This window comes from Amphiprion ocellaris, chromosome 17 (assembly GCF_022539595.1).
Source record: "Amphiprion ocellaris isolate individual 3 ecotype Okinawa chromosome 17, ASM2253959v1, whole genome shotgun sequence".
Taxonomy (NCBI): domain Eukaryota; kingdom Metazoa; phylum Chordata; class Actinopteri; family Pomacentridae; genus Amphiprion; species Amphiprion ocellaris.
In genome coordinates this window covers 1,332,994-1,353,544 of record NC_072782.1, presented here as the reverse complement: position 1 = coordinate 1,353,544, position 20,551 = coordinate 1,332,994, and the positions used below count along the sequence as shown (strand labels likewise).

The following is a 20,551-nucleotide window of genomic DNA, read 5'->3' as shown; positions in this document are numbered from 1 at the left end:
TGAGTTCATTAAATAATCTGCAAATACATCATTTTTATCCACTTTTATCCACATCTAGGATGGCTTAGAAGGGTTCAGAAATGACTAAAAACACGTCCAAAATAACTCAAAATTGACCTCTTAAAATAAGTGTGTTCCCTAAATGTTGTCAAAATTTGTCAAAAATGACCTGAAATATGTGCAAAATGACTAGAAATTACACAAATTTGTCCAGAACTTGCTCAAAAGATCCTCTTTTCCTGTTCACAGTCTGTCCAAAATGAATTAAACATCTAAGATGGCTGAGGAGGGTTAAAAAATGACTAAAAATGGGTCCAAAATGACTTTAAAATGTCTTCAAACTATTAAAATTTTCTTTAAAAAGTAGGAATTTTTCAGTTACAGGTTTGTAAACATCCGTGGTCCTCTGCAGTGGATTTGTAGTAGGATTGCATCTAGGAGTATATGAAAAATATGGAAAAATTAGTGACTAGATAAAATGTTCATAATGAGTTCACTAAATAATCTGCAAATGTATAATTTTTATCCACATCTAGGATGGCTTAGAAGTGTTTCAAAAATAACTAAAAACATTAAAAACACGTCCAAAATAACTCAAAATTGACCTCTTAAAATAAGTGTGTTCCCTAAATGTTGTCGAAATTTGTCAAAAATGACCTGAAATGTGTGCAAAATGTCAAAAAATCCTCCTTAACTGTTCAAACCCTGTCCAAAATGAGTTAAACGTCAAGGATGGCTGAGAAGGGCTAAAAAAATGACAGAAAATTGGTCCAAATTGGCTTCAGAATGTCTTCAAACTGTTAAAATGTTCTTTATAAAGTAGGAATTATTCACAGTTACAGTTTTATAAAGCTTTGTGTTCCTCAGCGGTGGATTTGTAGTCGGACTGCATATTTGAGTACATGAAAAAGATGGAAAAATTAGTGACTGGAAAAAATGTTGTTCATAATGAGTTCACTAAATAATCTGCAAATACATAATTTTTATCCACTTTCCTCATTTCCATCCTTTCAAAATATGCATGCACAAATGGAAACTGAACGAGGCAGCAAGTAGAATCCGGCTGGTTCACTTCATTAGGAATACTGAGCACTTTGTGATTCTGTTAGATTACTTTGTGTTCCTACACGATTCCCTGCAGATCCATTAATTATGCACTACTGCTTCATTGGACCAGCTTGCTCTAACCTGTGGGAGATTTACAGCTTCGTACGGCCATGACTCCATCTGCTTGGGTGTCTGATTAGATATAATCAGGTTTTTAGCAGAAGCCACCTTTAACCTCGTCGTGCGTAGAAACTCCGGTTCTGATTTGAGAGACGTGTTTGAAGAGCGACAGCAGGGGGATTCACAGTAAATAAATTTCTGCTGATGCCATGGAAGACTGGAATACCGGAGGGAAACCAGGAAAAACACAGCACGCCACGCAGAAGGTGCCACAAGGCTGAACTCCTCGCTGCCAGAAACATGCTCAGCATATAAATCAGTGAACCACAAAGATTGAAAATTTATACATGTTGCTTAATCATGTCTGTGGCAGCCTCTGCTTGTGATGGACGTAGGTTTGGACATCAAACTATACATCGATAGACTCCATGTAACGGTGAGGATGATGAAGGCGTGATTTGTCGTGTCCCAGCAGGTGTAAGTAAAGCTAGCAGGGGAGTGAGGAGATCAATAAATCAAGCACAGGCTGGAGATCCACACAGTCCTGAAAATCAGGCAGAATCTTTAAGTAGAATGTAGCTTTAACATGGGTGTGTTTAGAGTGATCACTGAAACTAGCGAGTTAAGTTTGCACCATATTCAGTTTGCTGGAGGATGGACAGGCTGTTTCTTGGCTTAGATATATTTCATAAAAAGTTATGGGAAAAATACTTTTGAAGTAATGTGAAATATTTACCTGCAAAGACACAGAATCTACACCAATTAGCTACAACATTCAAACCACTAACCGATGAAGAGAAGATGAGTTAAGTCTCACAGGAGGGACATTTGTAGTATTACAGCAGCAAAGGGGGCATTGCAAACATGTAGTGTTATCGTTAATAGGTTTAAATTTGTTTTAGTCGTACTTTTGGCTTGCCACACTGTAAAAGATCATTGTAGCACCACCGAGCTTGTCCACTAACTGCCTGGCAACCAGTCCACTGACTGCATTTGAAGGTAGCTTCACACAAAATGATATGAATTTGCTCTATTAGTGTTCAGTGCTGAGAGAAAGGGGTGCAGCTAATGGCAGCATTTACTTACAGACAGACAGCATCCTGTCTAAACCTCTACTACTGCATATATGGAAAATTCTATCCATATGAGTGATTTGAATAAGATGCAGCTGCTGTCACTGACACATATTTATGATACTGCATCTCTGAAAAGGTTTGTAGCCTTTTTTAGCTCATTGCCTTGTTTTTTCTGGTGCATCTTGCCACTAAAGCTGAAATTTAGTTTGGAAAGAAGCATATAGGAGCTGCATATTTCTCTCAGGGTTTAGAGAAGACCACATCAGAGCTAAAAGGAAGGTGACTTTTCTTCCAGAAATCAGTCAGCCATAACAGCTTTATAAGGTGAATGATGACTGTGAGTGGTTAGAAAAAATATTAATAATGATTAACCACTGATCCGGCTGCAAAATGCTGTTGTTGTTCTCAACAAACCACCAGGCTGATCCACAGCTTCATTCCATAAGCTGTCAGAGTGCTGAGCTGCTGATCCGGATATGCACACACTTCTGCACCTTACCAATTTCAGTATTTTCAAGTTTAAGTTTCAGTATTTTAATTATTTATCAGTCCACAAGGTCACTCCAACTGTTGTGCACTTTATATCACAGGCTGCTGCTATGGACACTGAATAACAACTCAACTTACTGCCAATTTTGTAAAAACAACGTCTTAGGGATGTGTGTATGTGCGTGGGTGTGTGACTGTATAAGTGTTGGTGTCTTAACTTAATTACTTTAACCCTCATTTTTTTTTTTCATTTACGGGCACCAAAAAATATTGTTTCCTTGTCTGAAAAAAATCCAAAAGTTCTGCAAAAAAATTCCCCAAATTTCTGGAAATTTGCAAAACCTTCAGGAAGAAAATTCCAATAATTCCTTAAAAGTTTCCCTTAAAAGTTTTGTTTTAAAAAAATTCTTGTAAATATTTTCAAAAAATGAGTAAAAATCTTCCAAAAAAATGCTAAAAATATCTAAAGTGATTCCATATATATCAGTAAAACTTCTAACATTTTCTTGAAGAACATTGACATGAAAATCAACCAAAATCCAGGGTTGATTTTTATGTGAATGTTCTTAAGAAACATTTTTCAAAATTATTATATATATTTTTTTTTTTCCACATTTTCAAACTTTAAACCGGGTCAATTTGACCCACAGGACGACACACAGGTTAAGGTTTTTCTTCATTCCTGGGTGACTTTAGTGGCTGAACTGATGTTAAGTTTTACTCTCACACACAACAAATGGTCCCGGATGTTCTATTTAGGACGACACGAGGGTTAAGTCATTGGTTCCTGGAGAAACGCTCTTTCATCTTACATGCACTACTGTTGTATGTACAGCAAAATGACAATAAAGCTTGATTTGATTTGATTTGATTTGATTTGATTTGATTTGATTTGACATGCAGTAAGTAGAAGTTTAACACAAAGATACAACAGAGCGGTTGTCCAGGATCAGTATGGAGCTGATATACGTTGGATTCATGCTGCAGCTGTTTGACACGCACGCACGCACGCACGCACGCACGCACGCACGCACGCACGCACGCACGCACGCACGCACGCACGCACGCACACACACACACAGAGCAAGCTAATCTGTTTCTGATGGATTGTAATAGCGAGGTCAAGTCATGTTTGTGCCCACTCATCAGCTTGTTAAATCCCAGCTTCAGACACTTTGTGCATTTAAGCAGTTTATGATAATAAGGCTTCCTGCTGCAAACAGCCAATCCCAGCTGACCTGTCCTATTACCATTTTGAACTCACTTTGTTATAAAATGAGAGCGCACTCAGTCAACCCACACTCTACCTTTTTTCTTCATATTCTTTTGTTTTTTTAATTAATATGCAACTGATTAAGTTGACTTTTTATATATTTGTGGTTATGTTGATGTAATGTGGGTAAATTTGTATGTAAATTCTATTTAATCAGCATTTTATCAGCATTTTATCAGCATTTTTAGTATCTCACAGCTCCGTATGTGTTGGATGGTTTTGTCTAAAGCTAAAATTACAGAAAGAATGAAAAAAAGGTGGAATTTACAGAAACAAAAAAATGTCTCACCCAAATACTATCCAGCCTGACTTTGCTATCTGAGCACAGTATCACTCAGAAACCTTTTTTTTTCTCCCACTTCAGTATGCAGCCCTTGACACTGTGTGCATTCTGCTGCTAGAGGGTAACACACTGCTGTGTTTAATGCACAACCAAATGCAGCATAATACATCATGTAGCATAAACAAGAGAGATGATGGTCTGCTGCACTTTCAGGAGGAAAAACAAGCGTGTGATACACTGTAAATTCTAACATCCACAGAGAGCTGAGAGCCTGCTGTCACATCCCATAATGTTGCACTAGCTTCGATAACGGCAGCACAGTGAACATTTTTGCACTAAAACAAAGTAAAAGTGTGGAGTTGTGGTTATTTCTAGGTTCTTATGCTGTGGTTTTACTGTCTGGTCCACTGGAGATCAGACTGGACTGGATGTGGAACCTGAACTAAGATGAGTTTCACACCTCTGCTCTAAAATCATTTTAATGTGCGTTTTCTCTCAGGAGCGCGTGGTGGTGCAGAGCTCCCATTGGCTGGCGGTGGTGCCGTACTGGGCGACGTGGCCCTACCAGACACTGCTGTTACCACGACGACATGTCCTCCGAATCAATGATCTGACAGCAGAGGAGAGGGAGGGTGAGTGAAGATGCCAACACAGCCAGTCATAAGACAATTTAGAGTAAAAAAAGGTGACTGGAGGACTCGGTTAAGAACCTACAGGTTTGATTCCCAGCACATTCAGGCTTCCCAGAAGAGGAAATGTTTATTTTGGATGTTTTTACACACTGAGTGGTGCTGATGCTTAAGCATACAGTAGGGATGCTTCCAACGCCTGAAAATAAGCAAGTCAAAAGTCAATATTTATTCGTGGCTTCACACAGAATTCAAACCAAACCAAGACGAGATGCAGAAGTCTACCACTGCTATATTTAAAGCAGGGATGTCAAACTTATTCTAGTTCAGGTTCCACATTCAGCCCAATTTGTTCTCCAGTGGACCGGACCAGTAAAACCACAGCATAATAACCTACAAATAACCACAACTCATGAACACCTGAAGCATATTTTCTTGCCATCTTCTCTCCGTTGTTTACATTATTTCAGCCGTTATTATTCTTCTTGTCAGGCTGGCCGTGAGCTAATCCGTCTAGCTGATGTGAAATGTGCCTTTTCCTCTTTTGTGTCATTTTTTTGGTTTTAATTATCAAGCAATCATTGTTAAGGGGTCATTTCTATTGTTTAACCTACCTTTATAGCCAATGTACTTCCAAATAAATGATGTACATTGATAGCGACTGGCGTGTGTTTTTCTCCTATAATGCTGAGTTATAAGTAATATATATCCTGCAGTGTTTTGGGGTTTTTGTTGAGATGTTAAATAAAAGCTTTTGTTTTCTAAGCTCATATAAATGATTCTAAACTGTGACAGACAAGGAAGTTGTTTCAATTTTGAATCCCTTGTCTGATGCTTTCTACATGTCTGTAAAAATAAACTTGTTTTTGTGCTAACTTTCATTTATCTCTGTTTTTATTCCTGTTTATCAGATCTGGCTGCCATTATGAAGCGACTGCTGACCAAATACGACAATCTTTTTGAAGTGTCGTTTCCCTACTCCATGGGCTGGCATGGTAAGACTAAAACTGCGAGAGCTGGGAGGTTAAAAAGAAAAAGTTTGGGTGTGAAACTGTTCAAAGTGTTTTTATATAGAGTGATGGAAGGCACAAGGGACAGATGGTACTAAAGATTAAAGACAACTTAATGAAATAAATTTAGCGGCTAATTAGTGGATTTGAGCATAAGTGAACTATATAAACTGGATGCTGTTCACTTACAGTCCAGCCTAGAATTATTCAGAATTATTTTTTAATTCAATTGATAGATTTTTTTCTGGCTGAAAATGACAAACAAAAGATGGTAAGACACTGTGTTCGAGATGTTAATGATATGTTAACTATTTCTGTTTTTTTAAACATATTTACTTTCTCAGTACTGATCCATCCATCCATCCATCCATCCATCCATCCATCCATCCATCCATCACGACTCTTTTGCGGCAATCTCCAGCTTTTTGAGATTTTCGGTCTTCCTTCCAATCGCTTTGGTTTTCACTTCCTTCCACATATTCTCAGTGAGATTTGGTTCTGGGCTCTGGCTACGCTGCTCTGAAATGCTGATTTTTTTTTTCGGTTCACCATTTCTTGACCTCTTTGGCTCCATGTTTCCCCTCATTGTCTTGTTTAGGAGACCAAAGCTAAATTCTTCTGCAGGGCGGCAGCTGTTTTCCTTAAGAATCTTGATGTAGAACTCTTTTGTCATTGTGTCATTTACTTTGATAACGTTTCCTGGTCCATTGGCTGAAACCCCCCTCAAAGCATTTCATTCCTACCATTATGTTGACCAAACCAAGTTGTTTTGTCCAAAAAGTTCCATTTTCACCCATCCAACCATGTGTTTCATCCGAAACACACGACATGAAACAAAACAAAAAAGAGACAAAAAATTCGACAAGTTACAAAGCGACAAAAAAATGGACAAACGACATAAGCGAGACAAAAAAACACAAAACGACAAAAACGACGCACAAAACAACAAATAAAGCGAAACACAAAATGACAAAAGTGAGACAAAATGATAGAAACGAGAAAAAAATGATAAAAAATTAGACAAACGACACGAGATAAAACAAAAAAGAGACTAAAAATAAGACCAAAAAATTACAGAGCGACAAAAAAATGGACAAATGACAAAAATGACAAAAAATTATACAAATGACACAAACAAGACAAAAAATGACAAAAGCAAGAAACAAAATGACAAAAAAGTAGATAAACAACACAAGCGAGACAAAAAACACAAAACGACAAAAACAAGAAACAAAACAACAACTAAAGCAAAACAAAAAATGACAAAAGCAAGAAACAAAATGACAAAAATTAGACAAAATGACAGAAGTGAGAAAAATGACAAAAAAATAAGACAAACAACATGGAACAAAACAAAAATCAGACAAAAAATTATACAAATGACACAAACAAGACAAAAAATGACAAAAAAGTAGACAACACAAGCGAGACAAAAAACACAAAACGGCAAAAACAATACACAAAACAACAAATAAAGCAAAACAAAACATGACAAAAATAAGACAAAAAAACATTTGGAGACAAAAAGGAAACACAAGACAACAAAAACTAGAAACAAAATGAAAAAAACATGACAAAAAAGACAAAAAACAACAAAAACAAGACAAAATATTACCAAAATTAGGCACAAAATGACAAGAGAACAATAAACAATCTAATATTTTACTTTATGATCAAAACAACTTGTCGTGGTCTAGAAATGATTTTAAATTTATAGTTTTAGTAATTTACAATCTGCAGTTAATGTCTTCTCTGGAATTTTTCCACTTTGAGGGCCAGATTGGACCCTCTGGAGGACTGCTTTTGGCCCACGGGCCACATGTTGGACACCCCTGGTTTAGAAGATTAAAGTTTCTCAAGAATTGTGACAGTTTCAAGGGTTATGAGTTGTGTTTTTATAAATAAAAATAATATGGAAGTAGTTAAAATCCGTCATCAACATCTGAAGCATATTTTCTTGCCATCTCCTCTGCGTTGTTTACATTATTTCAGCCGTTATTATTCTTCTTGTCAGGCTGGCCTTGAGCTAATCCGTCTAGCTGATGTGAAATGTAGACACAGCTCGTGTTCATCTGTAACTGAAATCTACAAAACTCAACCACAAAGTATACGATGTAGCCTCTTCACATTTCACAGTCAGGATTATAAAAATAAAAAAAAAAAAAACTTCTCGGGCTTCACCGAATTAAAGGAATGAGAGATGATATGGAGCGAAAAGCCGCATTAAAATTCCGATACTCCTCACCAAAGCTTTTGTGATGGTCTCACATCTAGTCATCTCACAGGTTTTTAATACACTAAATCCTTTCCATTTGCACTCCTCCATACGCCTCATAGCCTGCTTCTCCTCAGAAAAGATACCACTTCACTGGAAAAAAATGCTCCTCTCAAAACAAGAAAAAAAACTTACTTCAAGGAACTTTTACTTTGAAATAAGTGAAAAATCTGCAAATAGAACAAGTGAAAAATGGCTTATAAGATTTCTTGAAATAAGATATGATATTTAGAATATTGAGATCTTAAAATTAGCTGGGAAAACTTATTTTAAGCTACATTTTACCAGGATTATCAAGCTTAGGTGTCTTAAAATAAGCTTGACATGCTACAAAAAAACAGCGGTTTTTCACTCAAAAATAGATTTTTGCTTTCATGTAACCTCCTAATCTGAGATGTATTAACCCTCCTGTTGTCTTCATTTACGGGCACCAAAAAATATTGTTTCCTTGTCTGAAAAAAATCAACAAAAAAATTCCCCAAATTTCAGAAAATTTGCAAAACCTTCAGGAAGAAAACTCCAATAATTCCTTAAAAGTTTCACTTAAAAGTTTTATTTAAAAAAAATAAATAAATAAAAATAATCCCCCAAATTTGGTATGAAAATTCTTGTATTTTCAAAAAAATTAGTAAAAATCTTCCAAAAAATCCTAAAAATATCTAAAATGATTCCATATATATCACCAAAACTTCTAATTTTCTTGAAGAAGATTTTGGTAGATTTTTTTGTGAATGTTCTTAAGAAACATTTTTAACATTTCTTTTTCCACCAAAAAATGTTCAAAGATTTACCGAAAATGTTGAAAATGTGGACATCAGAAGTTTCACTGTGGAAATATATTTCTTTTCCACATTTTCAGACTTTAAAACGGGTTAATTTGACCTGCAGGACGACACGAGGGTTAAACTTACCTTGAGTTTTCTTGTAAAATTCAACTCAAAACAAGATAGTTTCAAGATTGTTTGACTTAACAAGATATTTAAGATGTATTGTCTTAAAACAAGTCCCTCCATCTGCTGAAATGTCTCTTGTTAAGTGAATTTATCTTAAATCAAGTGGGAGGAGACATTTTGACTAAAAGTAAATTTTCACATACATACATACATACATACATACATGGTAAGATTTTGAGTATTTGCAGTGTTCTCACTTTTCTCTTCACACCCCTGTTTATCTCTATTCATTTCCCTCATTTCTTGTTCTTCTTATTTCCCTGCATTGTCCTCCTCCGAACCTTCTTCCTCCTTTTCACTGACGTCGCCCCCTGACTTGTTTCAGCCAGATCTGTATAATTTCACATTCAGAGCGCTTCTCTTTACATCATCCACCAGTGTGTTCATTTCATCCGTCTTGCGTCTCTCATATAATTTGGCGAAAGCACTTATCACGCAGCAACACAAATATCACATCTGAATATTGATTTGCTCGTCCAATGTCATGGGAAAGACGTGTGCGTTTTCCTCCAGATTAGATAACTCCTGTTGCATTTCAATCATCTCGGCTGTGTTAATTAAATGAGATCCTCTCGGCTTTGATGTCACCCACTTACTTAATATTAGCACTTCAATGCACACCGAGGTGCATCAGAATATTTAGTTTTGAGGATGTTCTCTCTTACATAAAGCAGAGTTCTCTCAGGTGAAGAGCACTCACTCAGCACAAATCCAGACTCTTTATAAAGCAGCCTGCAGAGACAGACCCTGCACAATGTCCTGTTAAATATTTAAATCATTAAGTGGTTGAGACTTTCTGAAAGCTATGATATGAGGCTCTATTTAAGCAGACATGGCTACATGTTTTTGCATAAATCTGTGCCATTTTTTTTGGTGTTTTTGACCATTTGATGGCAGCATAGCAACCTGTAAACAGCTGTTGGTAAATTGGGATTAGCGCAGATATGTAGCAACAGTAGCATTGGATTGGAGTTGTTTTCATCTGATGAATGTTTTTCCAACATTCTCTCCTATTTTAAAGCTCTGTGTTGGTCTCCATACCCTTACAAGGATGTATGAGTTAGTTTAGCTGCTAACTTTGTTGCTTTGGTGCCTGGTAGGGAAGCATGATGTTGGATTTTTACAGTATCTGATATGCTTGTGTTTTCTAACTCAGTTACTGAAGTTAATATGGATATATACATGTATTTTTTTCCCATCTAATTGCAACAGAAGTCCTTCCTGTAGTGGAATTAACATATTAATAGGCATATTCTAATAATGATAAGCCATTACCACAGCTGTATTGACACACATTAAAAGACAAATTTACCCCCAAAGAATCCAGTTTTCTATATTAAATATTTTGTTATATTATTCTCAGTTAATCTTACATTTAACCGATGAAAACATGAACTCAGCAACATCCCACCTTCTAAAAATTAACTTTTAATCTGAAGTCAGCCGTCAAATGTGGAAGTTTTTGATTCGGACATGTAGAAAGATAAATATGTGACGACACTAGATGGTGATAACGTTTGGGAAAAAAAAGGAAAAACACTTGTGCTGTGCAAAATTTAGTCTGTGTTTTACAGACATAAAACATGCTTTTGATTGGACGTATTTACTGGACAAAATAGGAAAACTACTTTCATTTACATGTAAAGTTTCCCATATTTAAAAAACAAAACAAAAACTATAAACTTGTCAGCGTTTCATTTTAAAGCATCTTATAGCTGATTGTGCATCGATCCAGTGCAGAGCCAGTGACATTCAGTGGCTTTATACACAAAATAATTCCATCCATCACTACTATGAATGTATTTTTGTGGACTTGGTGATTTAAATCTTTTTTTTTGCTGGATATTTTACCCGCACATGAAAAGCTTCGCTCTTTTAGGTGTCAGATTTGTCTTTTCTTGCCTCTCCCTCCATTTTTTGCATTTTTCATTGGGGATGGCTCCCAAAATCCTGTATTAATAATGATAATAATTGAAAAAAAGATAAGAAGACACTGGTGATGCAGCTACGCTTCCATCATTCAGAAAAGTTCCAGTTTTTTCCTCCCAGTGTTTGTTGTAGTTTCATGTCATGAGCATTTTATTTCCTGCTAGAGTTGCACCCATTCTCCTGTAACTTCCATTACTTTTGCATCACAACAAAACTACATAAGGAAAAGTATAAAGAATGTAGGTCACTATCTCATTTGCAGCAATGACCAAGTTAGCTTTTGGTTTTCCCAAGAAATGCAGCGAAATCAACACATTTGATCTGAAATATCTTCGGCTGTGAAGAAGCACAAAAGCAGCTCTTTCTCTCCTCAGTTCATGCTCAGTGGAGGCATTTGCTGATACTTTCCTGCACCAAGGCACCGAGAGAAAAACATATAGCGAGTTATGTGTGAGAAACACCTTGCACCAGGTTCAAACTGCAGCAGAGGTTAGCAGAGTCCAGCGATGCGATGAGGAGATGAATGACAGAGAGGAGAGCCGAGTCATCATGGCTGAGCGCTTGCAGTGATCCTTGTATAAACTAAAACTTGCAGGTTCGATCCCAGCAGCAGCAGCTGTGTTCTGTGAAGTGATTTAGTGAAAGGAAACGTTGCTGCTCACTGACTATGGATCAGTGCTGAGAAATTTAGCACAGATCCAGGATGATATGTACAAAAAATAGCACCATCGTGTTCCAATAACGAACAAATTCCTGCATACAGGTTTGTGTTTATTGCATAATAACCTATAAATAACCACAACTCCACATTTCCCTTTGTTCTAGGGCAAAAAAGTACAATCTGAGAATATTCACATTTAAGGAATTATCTTTATACAGTACATCCTAAACAACCTGAAATTTGTTGAGAAAAATAAATTCAGTTTCAGCAACATTCATCCTCAGTTTATCATTTCCACATTACAACTTCCAGATCACAGAGTGTCTACAAAGGAAGACAACATTTAGTCACAGCTATCTGGGACCGAATGATGTAGTATTTTACTTTTAAAAAGACAAAAATGGACAAACAAGACAAAAAATGACACAAGCGTGAAACAAAACGACAAAAACAATAAGAAAACAATGAATAAAGCAAAACACAAAATGACAAAAATGAGACAAAAACACAAGTGAGACAAAAAGGAAACAAAAACGACAAAAATGTGAGACAAACGATAAAAGTCAGACAAACAAAAGACAAAAAACAACAAAAACAAGACAAAATATTACAAAAATGGCACACATAAAAGAACAATGAACAATCTAGTATTTTACTTTCTGATCCAAACAACTTGTCATGGTCTAGCAATGATTTTAAATTTATAGTTTTACTAATTTACAATCTGCAGTTAATGTCTTCTCTGTAATTTTTACACTTTGTTGACACGTTTGACACCCCTGCACTAAATGAACAAGGTAAACACGGTTAATAATTTATCTGCAACACAACATTACCGTTGTTGTTGTTATGCTGAAATGAGCTTTGTGTTCTTCCGTATGGCCTCACAGTGTTCATACTTCTTCTAGTGTCTTCTGTTTCACTCCTAATTGATGGGATTATGTGATCGGTCTTATCTTCCATTGATACATGAAGTCTGAACTAGCCACAGAGTGGATATTTAACTTGCTTAATTCAGTCCACAGCTTCATAGTCTGACGAACACATGAGTTTCAGAGAGGCGATCGTTGAGCCATGATTAAATCATTTCAGACCAATTTCACAAAATGAATCTCACCACCTGAGTCGACGCCACGCTGCCGTCAATCTCTGCTGTTTTTTGTTCTTTCTTTCTTTGGAAAGGGGTCCACTGAGGCTAAGGCAGTGCACATGAAAGATTTATTTATAAAAAGAGATATGAGACACTCCCACCCAAACTGTAGAGGGGCAGAAAGGACAGAGGGCAAGAGAGGGCAAGAGAGGACACAGCCATCGCCTCGCTTTCTTCTTTTACTTTTTTATTTTTTTTAGTTTACAGATATCAGATCTTTGAAGCGGATCTCGGTCTACAGCTGCCTGTGGTGAAAGCTCCTACAGATCTCATGTCAACTTCTGGCTTTAATCTTCAAGTCTGTTTTATTTCTCAGACACTTATGGGTCGTGTTACTGTAGTTTGTTTTAAACTTACATGTGGTGAATCAGCAGGTTCACCGTCATTTTTGTGGCAAACAATTTTCTGTCATAAAAGTTAAACACAGTTTGTATTTGAAGTGAGAATTATCTTTAAGTGATTAACGAGACGTCAAAATTGGGCCTGTAGAGAATCAAAATAATGCCAGATTGCACACTAACTCTGCACGAATTACAGTAGAGCCAAAATATTACTGAGCTGAAATATTATGTTCCTGAATGGCTGTTTGACTCTGATATCAGTTCTGAATTATTACTGTTTAGTTCATTAGCACACTTTATTTTCTCCAAACAGAAGAAAACAAACAGTGAGAGGAATGTGTAGAGTGTGAGAAATGGAAACAGACATAATAAAGTCGACAAAGACCAACAAAGCAGTGAAATGAATTAGTATACTTAAACTCAGTCCATTCTATAAAAGGATTATTAGCTTAGAGCAGGGGAGTCAAACTCATTCTAGTTCAGGTTCTACATTCAGCTCAGTCTGATCTCCAGTGGACCAGACCAGTAAAATAGCATCACAGCATAATAACCTAGAAATAACCACAACTCCACGTTTTAATCACAGCTATCTGGAATTGAACAATGGAATATTTTACTTTATGATAAAAACGACAGACAAGATAAAAAATACCCCACCAAAGCAAGACAAAATAATACAAAAACGAGACACAAAACAACAAAAGAACAATGACCAATCTAGTATTTTACTTTATGATCAAAACAACTTGTCATGGTCTAGCAATGATTTTAAATTTATAGTTTTACTAATTTACAATCTGCAGTTAATGTCTCCTCTGGAATTTTTACACTTTGAGGGCCGGATTGGACCCTCTAGAGGGCCGCTTTTGGCCCACGGGCCTCATGTTGGACACCCCTGAGCTATATTATGGATTCCTTCTCTAACAGAACCTCTCCGTCTATCGTCTCTCCGTGTCCTGCTCCTTCATCCAGCCCATTAATATCATCTGTGATGTGTTATATTTTCCTCTAATCTAATGTGTGATTTCCCAGGTGACTCTAACGGCATCCAACCACGTCTCTATTTCCACACTATCACTTTTAACTCCAGGCTTCCAAAAAAGCTTCCAAATGAGCTAAAGTAAAGCAGATGGGGGGGAACTCATTATCTGGGCCATATGTGTCTGTTTGTATGAGAAGAATTTCAATAACTAACATTAGAACCTCAGCTGTCTCTTTCCCATTAATGCAACCTGAACTAGAAGTTCTTCTACCAACTATAAAACAGCGGTATATAAATGTATGTGATGGAAACCAGGAGACAGGTAACATGAGGATGGTAATCTGACATGTTGGCAGCAGATATTCAAGGTTAACTCATGCATCATTTGTAGTTTATTCACGCATTATTATAAACTAACTGAAGAGGTGGTGTAGTATTGTAGCACAGGGGTGTCCAACAGGAAAATGAGTGTTAAACTACTATGTACAACTACAGATATGTGTAAAAGTGCATGTTTAACGTGGTCCAGCTTCAGCAAAATTAAAAAGCAGAGTTTTAGTACAAAATTGCAGTGAACCAAAGTGTAGTGCTTGAAAGGTGAATATACCCACTGGACAATGATGTGCTTCACATCTCCAGACAGAGTTGAGGTCACTTTAACCTTGTTGTTAAATATTTTGTAGTGATAAATGAGAGACTGATATAGCCGGGATTAAAGCACACAGAGCAACTCACAGCATCCTGGATTTATGGTCGTAGTTTAAAAACCAGTCAGATGTGCAGCGTTCTGATTTAAGTGTTTGCTTTGCTGGTCTCCTATCCATACATATCTCTAACTTTATTCCCAGTCTGAGTTAATGCATACACTCATGCAGTCACAGTTTAAACCTGGGTAATTGTCCACTAATAGGAGCATCCGTCTCTATTCATTCTTTATCTGGCTGCTTCAGGCTTTCCTTTGTCCCCCTTCTTTCTATTCCCATTCATTAGTTTCCTTTATGTCGCCTTCCTGTCATCTCTATCTATGTCTGATCAGCTTCTATTGTCAAGAAACTGACTCAAAAGGAGAAGCCTTCCTTGTAAATTCAGCGTCTCCAGGGATCTTTTTTTTTTTTTTTTTTAAGCTTTCTTTTGTGTTTTTCGGGTCCTCAACAACACAGCCAGAAAGCACTTAAACAGAGTCCAGTGAGAAACATGAGCTTACCGGCAGCCTCTTTTAGTTTCAGTCCTTTTCCCAGGTGTTTTTAGTCCCTGTTTCCTGCTGCTGTTGCTCCGTTCACCAGCCTAAATGACTGGTTCACCGTTGATACTGCTTGAGCTCCTGCATGTGCTGCTGATTGCCTTAATTGTGCTCACCTGCTGAGGTGTGGCATGAAGCGGCGCGCACAGCGTGCACCCGCCGATGTTTGCTCTGCAGTCGGCTGCCATCAGGTGTAGCGCCACCTCCAGGCAGATTGCAGCAACAATACCTTTAGTGGTACCAAGCATTGAAATGAAGAAGAAATTGAAGAAAACAAGGGTGGTCTAATCATTTTCAATCAACCTCAGCTCATCTGGATACCAGTGCCACACAGCAGCAGTGAGAATAAAACCAAACTGACTGGAAGCTGCTTCTCTCTCTTTCATTTTCCTTCAGGAGCCCCGACTGGCCCCCATTTAAAAGAAGACAACTCCCACTGGCAGCTACACGCTCACTACTACCCTCCTCTGCTGCGCTCGGCTACCGTCAAGAAGTTCATGGTGGGATATGAGATGCTGGCCCAGGAGCAGAGGGACCTCACCCCTGAGCAGGTTCATCATTCATACACATTTATACAGTACAGTAGCTGGTATGCAGGAGACAGGGCAGAATGTGGATAGATATTTGTTGAAATGTTTTCTGTTATGTCTTCCTCTCTGTTGAGCCTGTTGAGACTACAGTTAAATCTCATGGATCAACTTAATTTAATTTTACTTATTTATTTTATTTACTTATTTAACTTAATTTTTATTTTTTCTGTTAAAAAATTTTGCCACCCTTGTATATATTGTAAATAAAGCTGCTGTAACAATGTAAATTTCCCCTGGAGTGGGGAGAAATAAAGAACTTTATCTTATCTTATCTTATCTTAATGAATTTATCCAGAGCTTCTTACAGCGAGCTAATTATAATGTAAACCCAGGAACTGCAGTGGATTCCCTGTTGCTTTAAAACTGCATGAAAGCTCAATATTGCTGTTGTTGTCGTAGGCTGCAGAGAAGCTGAGAAACCTGCCAGAGGAGCACTATAAAAGCAGAGAGGAGCAGGAAGGAGCAGGGAAGGAAAGGATGAAGTGAAACCACCTGTGAATGGATGGAAGAGGTTTATTTCAACCACATTTGGCTTTTTTGGAAATGAATCGAGCATTAGAAATACTGTCGAATCACCAAAGTGCATTTAACAGAGGGGTTAAAAATGCTCTTGTCCACAGTATGAATGCATTTCTGTATGTACAAAGCTTGTAATGGCTCCTTCCTGATGTCAGAACATTATTCTTTTCCCCCGTGCTGCCCCCCTTTTAACAAACCTTGTTGTTTGCTTAAATTGGAAAGCTTTTTCTTCCAACAATATAATGAATCATTTTTGTAAGGTTTTTTACCTGAAATATTCCTGTGTGAGTTTCTCTTGATTATCAGCTTACAGACTTGTATGAAGATTTGGTGGTTAATTCTGCAAAGAAAATAAATGATTCAACAGATGCCATGTCTCTTGTTTACAACATCAGAGAGCTAATAGCTAATAATACCTGCAGTTTCTAGTCATGATTTAGAAATTAAATGTTAACTAAGACATAAAGTGCTCAATTAGAGGATATTTAGAGGATGTTGGCAGCATCTAGATTATATTAAAATCAGAATGTTCTCAAACCAACAGTCAAAACATGTTGTTAAAATGTTATCAAGGCATCAGACCATTTTATTCTGGGGATTGTTAAGGTAAAAAAAAAATTCCCTAAATGTTAGCCAGTTTTAAATGTAACATTGGGAGGATAGTTTAATAATCTTACTGCATAATTGTCTAATAATGTCTTATCCCACCAATTAAGAAAAGAACCTCCCATTAAAAACATTACTGGAACTTTGCAGAACTTTCTCTTCATAACGTTTAAGATATTAAAATATATTGATAATAAAGTTGGAACATTTCTATGAGGTTAGATATGCGGTTAGAACAACAACTTATTGTCCAAATGGGCAGGAAAAATCTCTGACAGTTTAAATCGTACTACACTGAGGTGTTAAACATGTTGACACTACACTCTGTGTTGCAGGTCAGAACATTTTAGATTGATAACACCAAGATTGTCAAGATTGGAGGATCCAATAATTTAAATAATGCTGCAGATTTAACATCTAAAATTGTCTCTTTACCCCATTAAAAATGTAATAAAATGATTAGTTTGACATTGAAAGTGACATAAAAACATCTGCCACCAAGTTGAACATGCATTTATGAGTAGTTCTGCATGTTAATATCAGGTGTTAGGTAGTGTGGAAGTAGGTGTTTGGAGGTGTGGCTGTTTTCATGAGACGGTGTTTCGATCTGTTGGTGACGTTCATGGACGGATCTGAAGATGCACCGGAGTGAGGATGTTGTCCGGTTTGGAAACCTCAGGATTCTGCTTTTTGCAGATGATGTGGTTCTGTTGGCCTCCTCACACCATGACCTTCAGCGGGCAGCAGAGGGGTTGAGAGTCGGCACCTCCAGGTCTGGTTCTCTGCAGGAAACTCCCCAGAAAGAAGCTCAAGTATCTTGGAATCTTGTTCAGGAGTGATGGGAGAAGAAAGTGAGATGCGACTGCATGGTGCAGCATCAGCAGGAATAAGGCGTTGATCTGGACCATGATGGTGAAGAGGGAGCTGAGCTGGAAGGTGAATCAGTCCATGTTCGAAGTCTCACCAGTGGTCTCAGGTTTGGAGATAGAGTGAGGAGCTCTGACTGCTGGAAGTAGCTTGGAAAAGAACTGCTGCTAGTTGAGGTGGTTCAGGCATCTGATTAAGATGCTTCCTGGATGTCTGCCTTTAGAGGTTTTCTGGACAACTAGGAGGAGACACAACTTCATGGGGGACAGCCAGGAACCCCTCATGAACAGCTGGAGAGGAACATCTGAAAGGACCTGCTTCACCTGCTGCCTCCAGGACCTGACCCTGGATAAGCAGAGGAAGATGGATGGAGAGAACAGATGCCATAGAGAGTGAAGAGGGAGCAGCACTCTGGTCTTCAGGGCTCCTCAGAAGCTTCTTCAACCTCCTGGATTCCGACTAGAAGGTAATCCATCACCCTCTCCATAAGACCAGGAGATTGTTGTAGATCCTTGAGTTTCTTCCCAACTGCATATTTCTGTATAGTAATAAAAGTCTGCACTTTAACCTAATCTTCCATTATGCATTTTTAAAACTTAAAATGTGGAACTCTGTACATGAGGATAGTTTTAAATGAGAAACAAAAAAAAACTGCACCTGAAAGTTTCAGCTGAAACGTTATTACGATATCAGTCAGGACATTTTATTAGAACGTGATGAAATTATATTATTGGGTTTTATTACATTTTAAATGAAATTAGGTGCAAATCTTATTGCATTTTCTGGCTGTATTACATTTTCAGTAAATTACTACATCGGCTGCTACAAGGACCAATATATCCAACAAGAAGAAAGTTTAAATAATACAATATTTTCACTCAGTTTTCAGTTTATTAGGTTCACAAATCTAAAACTAATGCAGTGTAATGCAATCCTAGAAGGTCCTGTTTAATTGTGTGATATTATACAGAGAGGGGTTTCTTTTTCTGATGTAATCTAAGGAGGGTGAACTAAATAATACCTGTCAGAGTAATGCAACAAAATGAATGTAATATACTATAAAGATTATTGGTTCATGGAATTGATTTTCCTCCCAGAAAGAGATGAAATGTAGATTTTACTGAACTTTTAGAATGTACAATTGCAGATTTTTCCTCTTCACTGACAGAAAAATGAGTACAAGGAGTTGAGTTCCAGTGAAGAAAAACATCTGATGGAGGCAGGTTTAGTTTGTGTTCAGCAGCAGGTGTTGGACTTGTCCTGGTGCTCTTCACTGTGACCAATCTAGTATTAAACACAACACTTTGGACTTCACATGACGTTTAATTTACATTTGTTCCACATGAGTGTGTACATGCGGTGTTCATTCTAATTACCTTATTCTAATTACCCTGCCTTTGGTAGCAGGATGTAAATAAACCAAGACTCTTCTGTCACTAATAATAAACCTGAATCCATCATTGAGATCCTTCGCAGTGGAACAAGGAAGGTTCATGAGATTAAGATCCTCCAACTATTAGTGTAGAAGTTAATAAATGGATTAAAATCATCTGAAAATGCACCCGTGTTTATCAACTGAACACCACTTACTCCTCTGGCATAATCAATGAGATGCCCTCATACTATGATAACAGTAGATGGTGGTGTTGCTTAAAAAGTGCGAGGATGCTTTAGCCTCTTCTAGCGCCCTCAAATGCAACCTTCCCTTCTGGTTTTTACTTAAACCCAAAGCTTCCACACGCAGCAGGGAGGTGAGACATCAGAAGTGTTTGCCTTTATGACATCAGATCACGTTTTATTTCTCTCTATGACACTCAGTGTGAATGTTCAGCTTCACAACCTGACCTGCTCTTCTTTACCTCCTGGACTCCCATTTTATTGAGATTGCAGTCAATACTGCCTCTCATCAGCGTCAGCTAACTGATCACTAACAGCCAAACACAAAAAGTGCTGCATGCAAACGTTGTGGGGAAACTAATTCAGGCTTTGTTTTCACCTCATGATGCAGTGAGAAATGATGTCTAAACGAGGAGCAGGCAGTCAGCCAGTGTTTAAAAAGCCAGTGATCCGTTCATTTTATCAGCAAATTCATTCCTGTTTTAGACACTGGGCTAAAATTTAATTACTTAAGTGCATTGTGATATTTCAGAAATGCACTTTAGTAGAAAAGTAAGCGTTTATTTTGCATTGTTAAAAAAAAAAAGTTTGTACAGTAAAATTCCAGCAGCTGTTGTTGCCAGAAAGCTATCATAAAATTATGGTAAAACATTTCTACATTTACAGTAAAGAAATCTATTGATATTGTTGATTTTAGGATTAAAAATGTGCTTCTTTCCATATTTTACCATAAAAAAAGTTTTAACCTTTAAAAATTTTAACATTTACATGAAAATACCATATGAAATAAAGTTTGTGTAACTTATTATAAATATTACAGCATTTTCCATTATCAGCACAACAGTTAGCGTGTTTAACATTTATGTGCATTTTTGGCAAAAATTGCAGTTAAAG

The 20,551-nt window shown here is 37.2% G+C and overlaps 1 protein-coding gene across 1 annotated transcript in view; it reads left to right on the top strand.

Annotated features, from left to right (window-relative positions):
• Positions 1–16,936, top strand: part of galt (galactose-1-phosphate uridylyltransferase) — a 38,029-nt gene extending 21,093 nt beyond the window's left edge. The window contains exons 8-11 of the mRNA XM_023271024.3: positions 4,788–4,920; positions 5,829–5,912; positions 15,855–16,009; positions 16,448–16,936. Coding sequence (XP_023126792.1) covers positions 4,788–4,920; positions 5,829–5,912; positions 15,855–16,009; positions 16,448–16,534 — 459 coding nt within the window. The 3' untranslated portion in view covers positions 16,535–16,936. The remainder of the gene's footprint in view (positions 1–4,787; positions 4,921–5,828; positions 5,913–15,854; positions 16,010–16,447) is intronic.
• Positions 16,937–20,551: the final 3,615 nt, after the last annotated feature.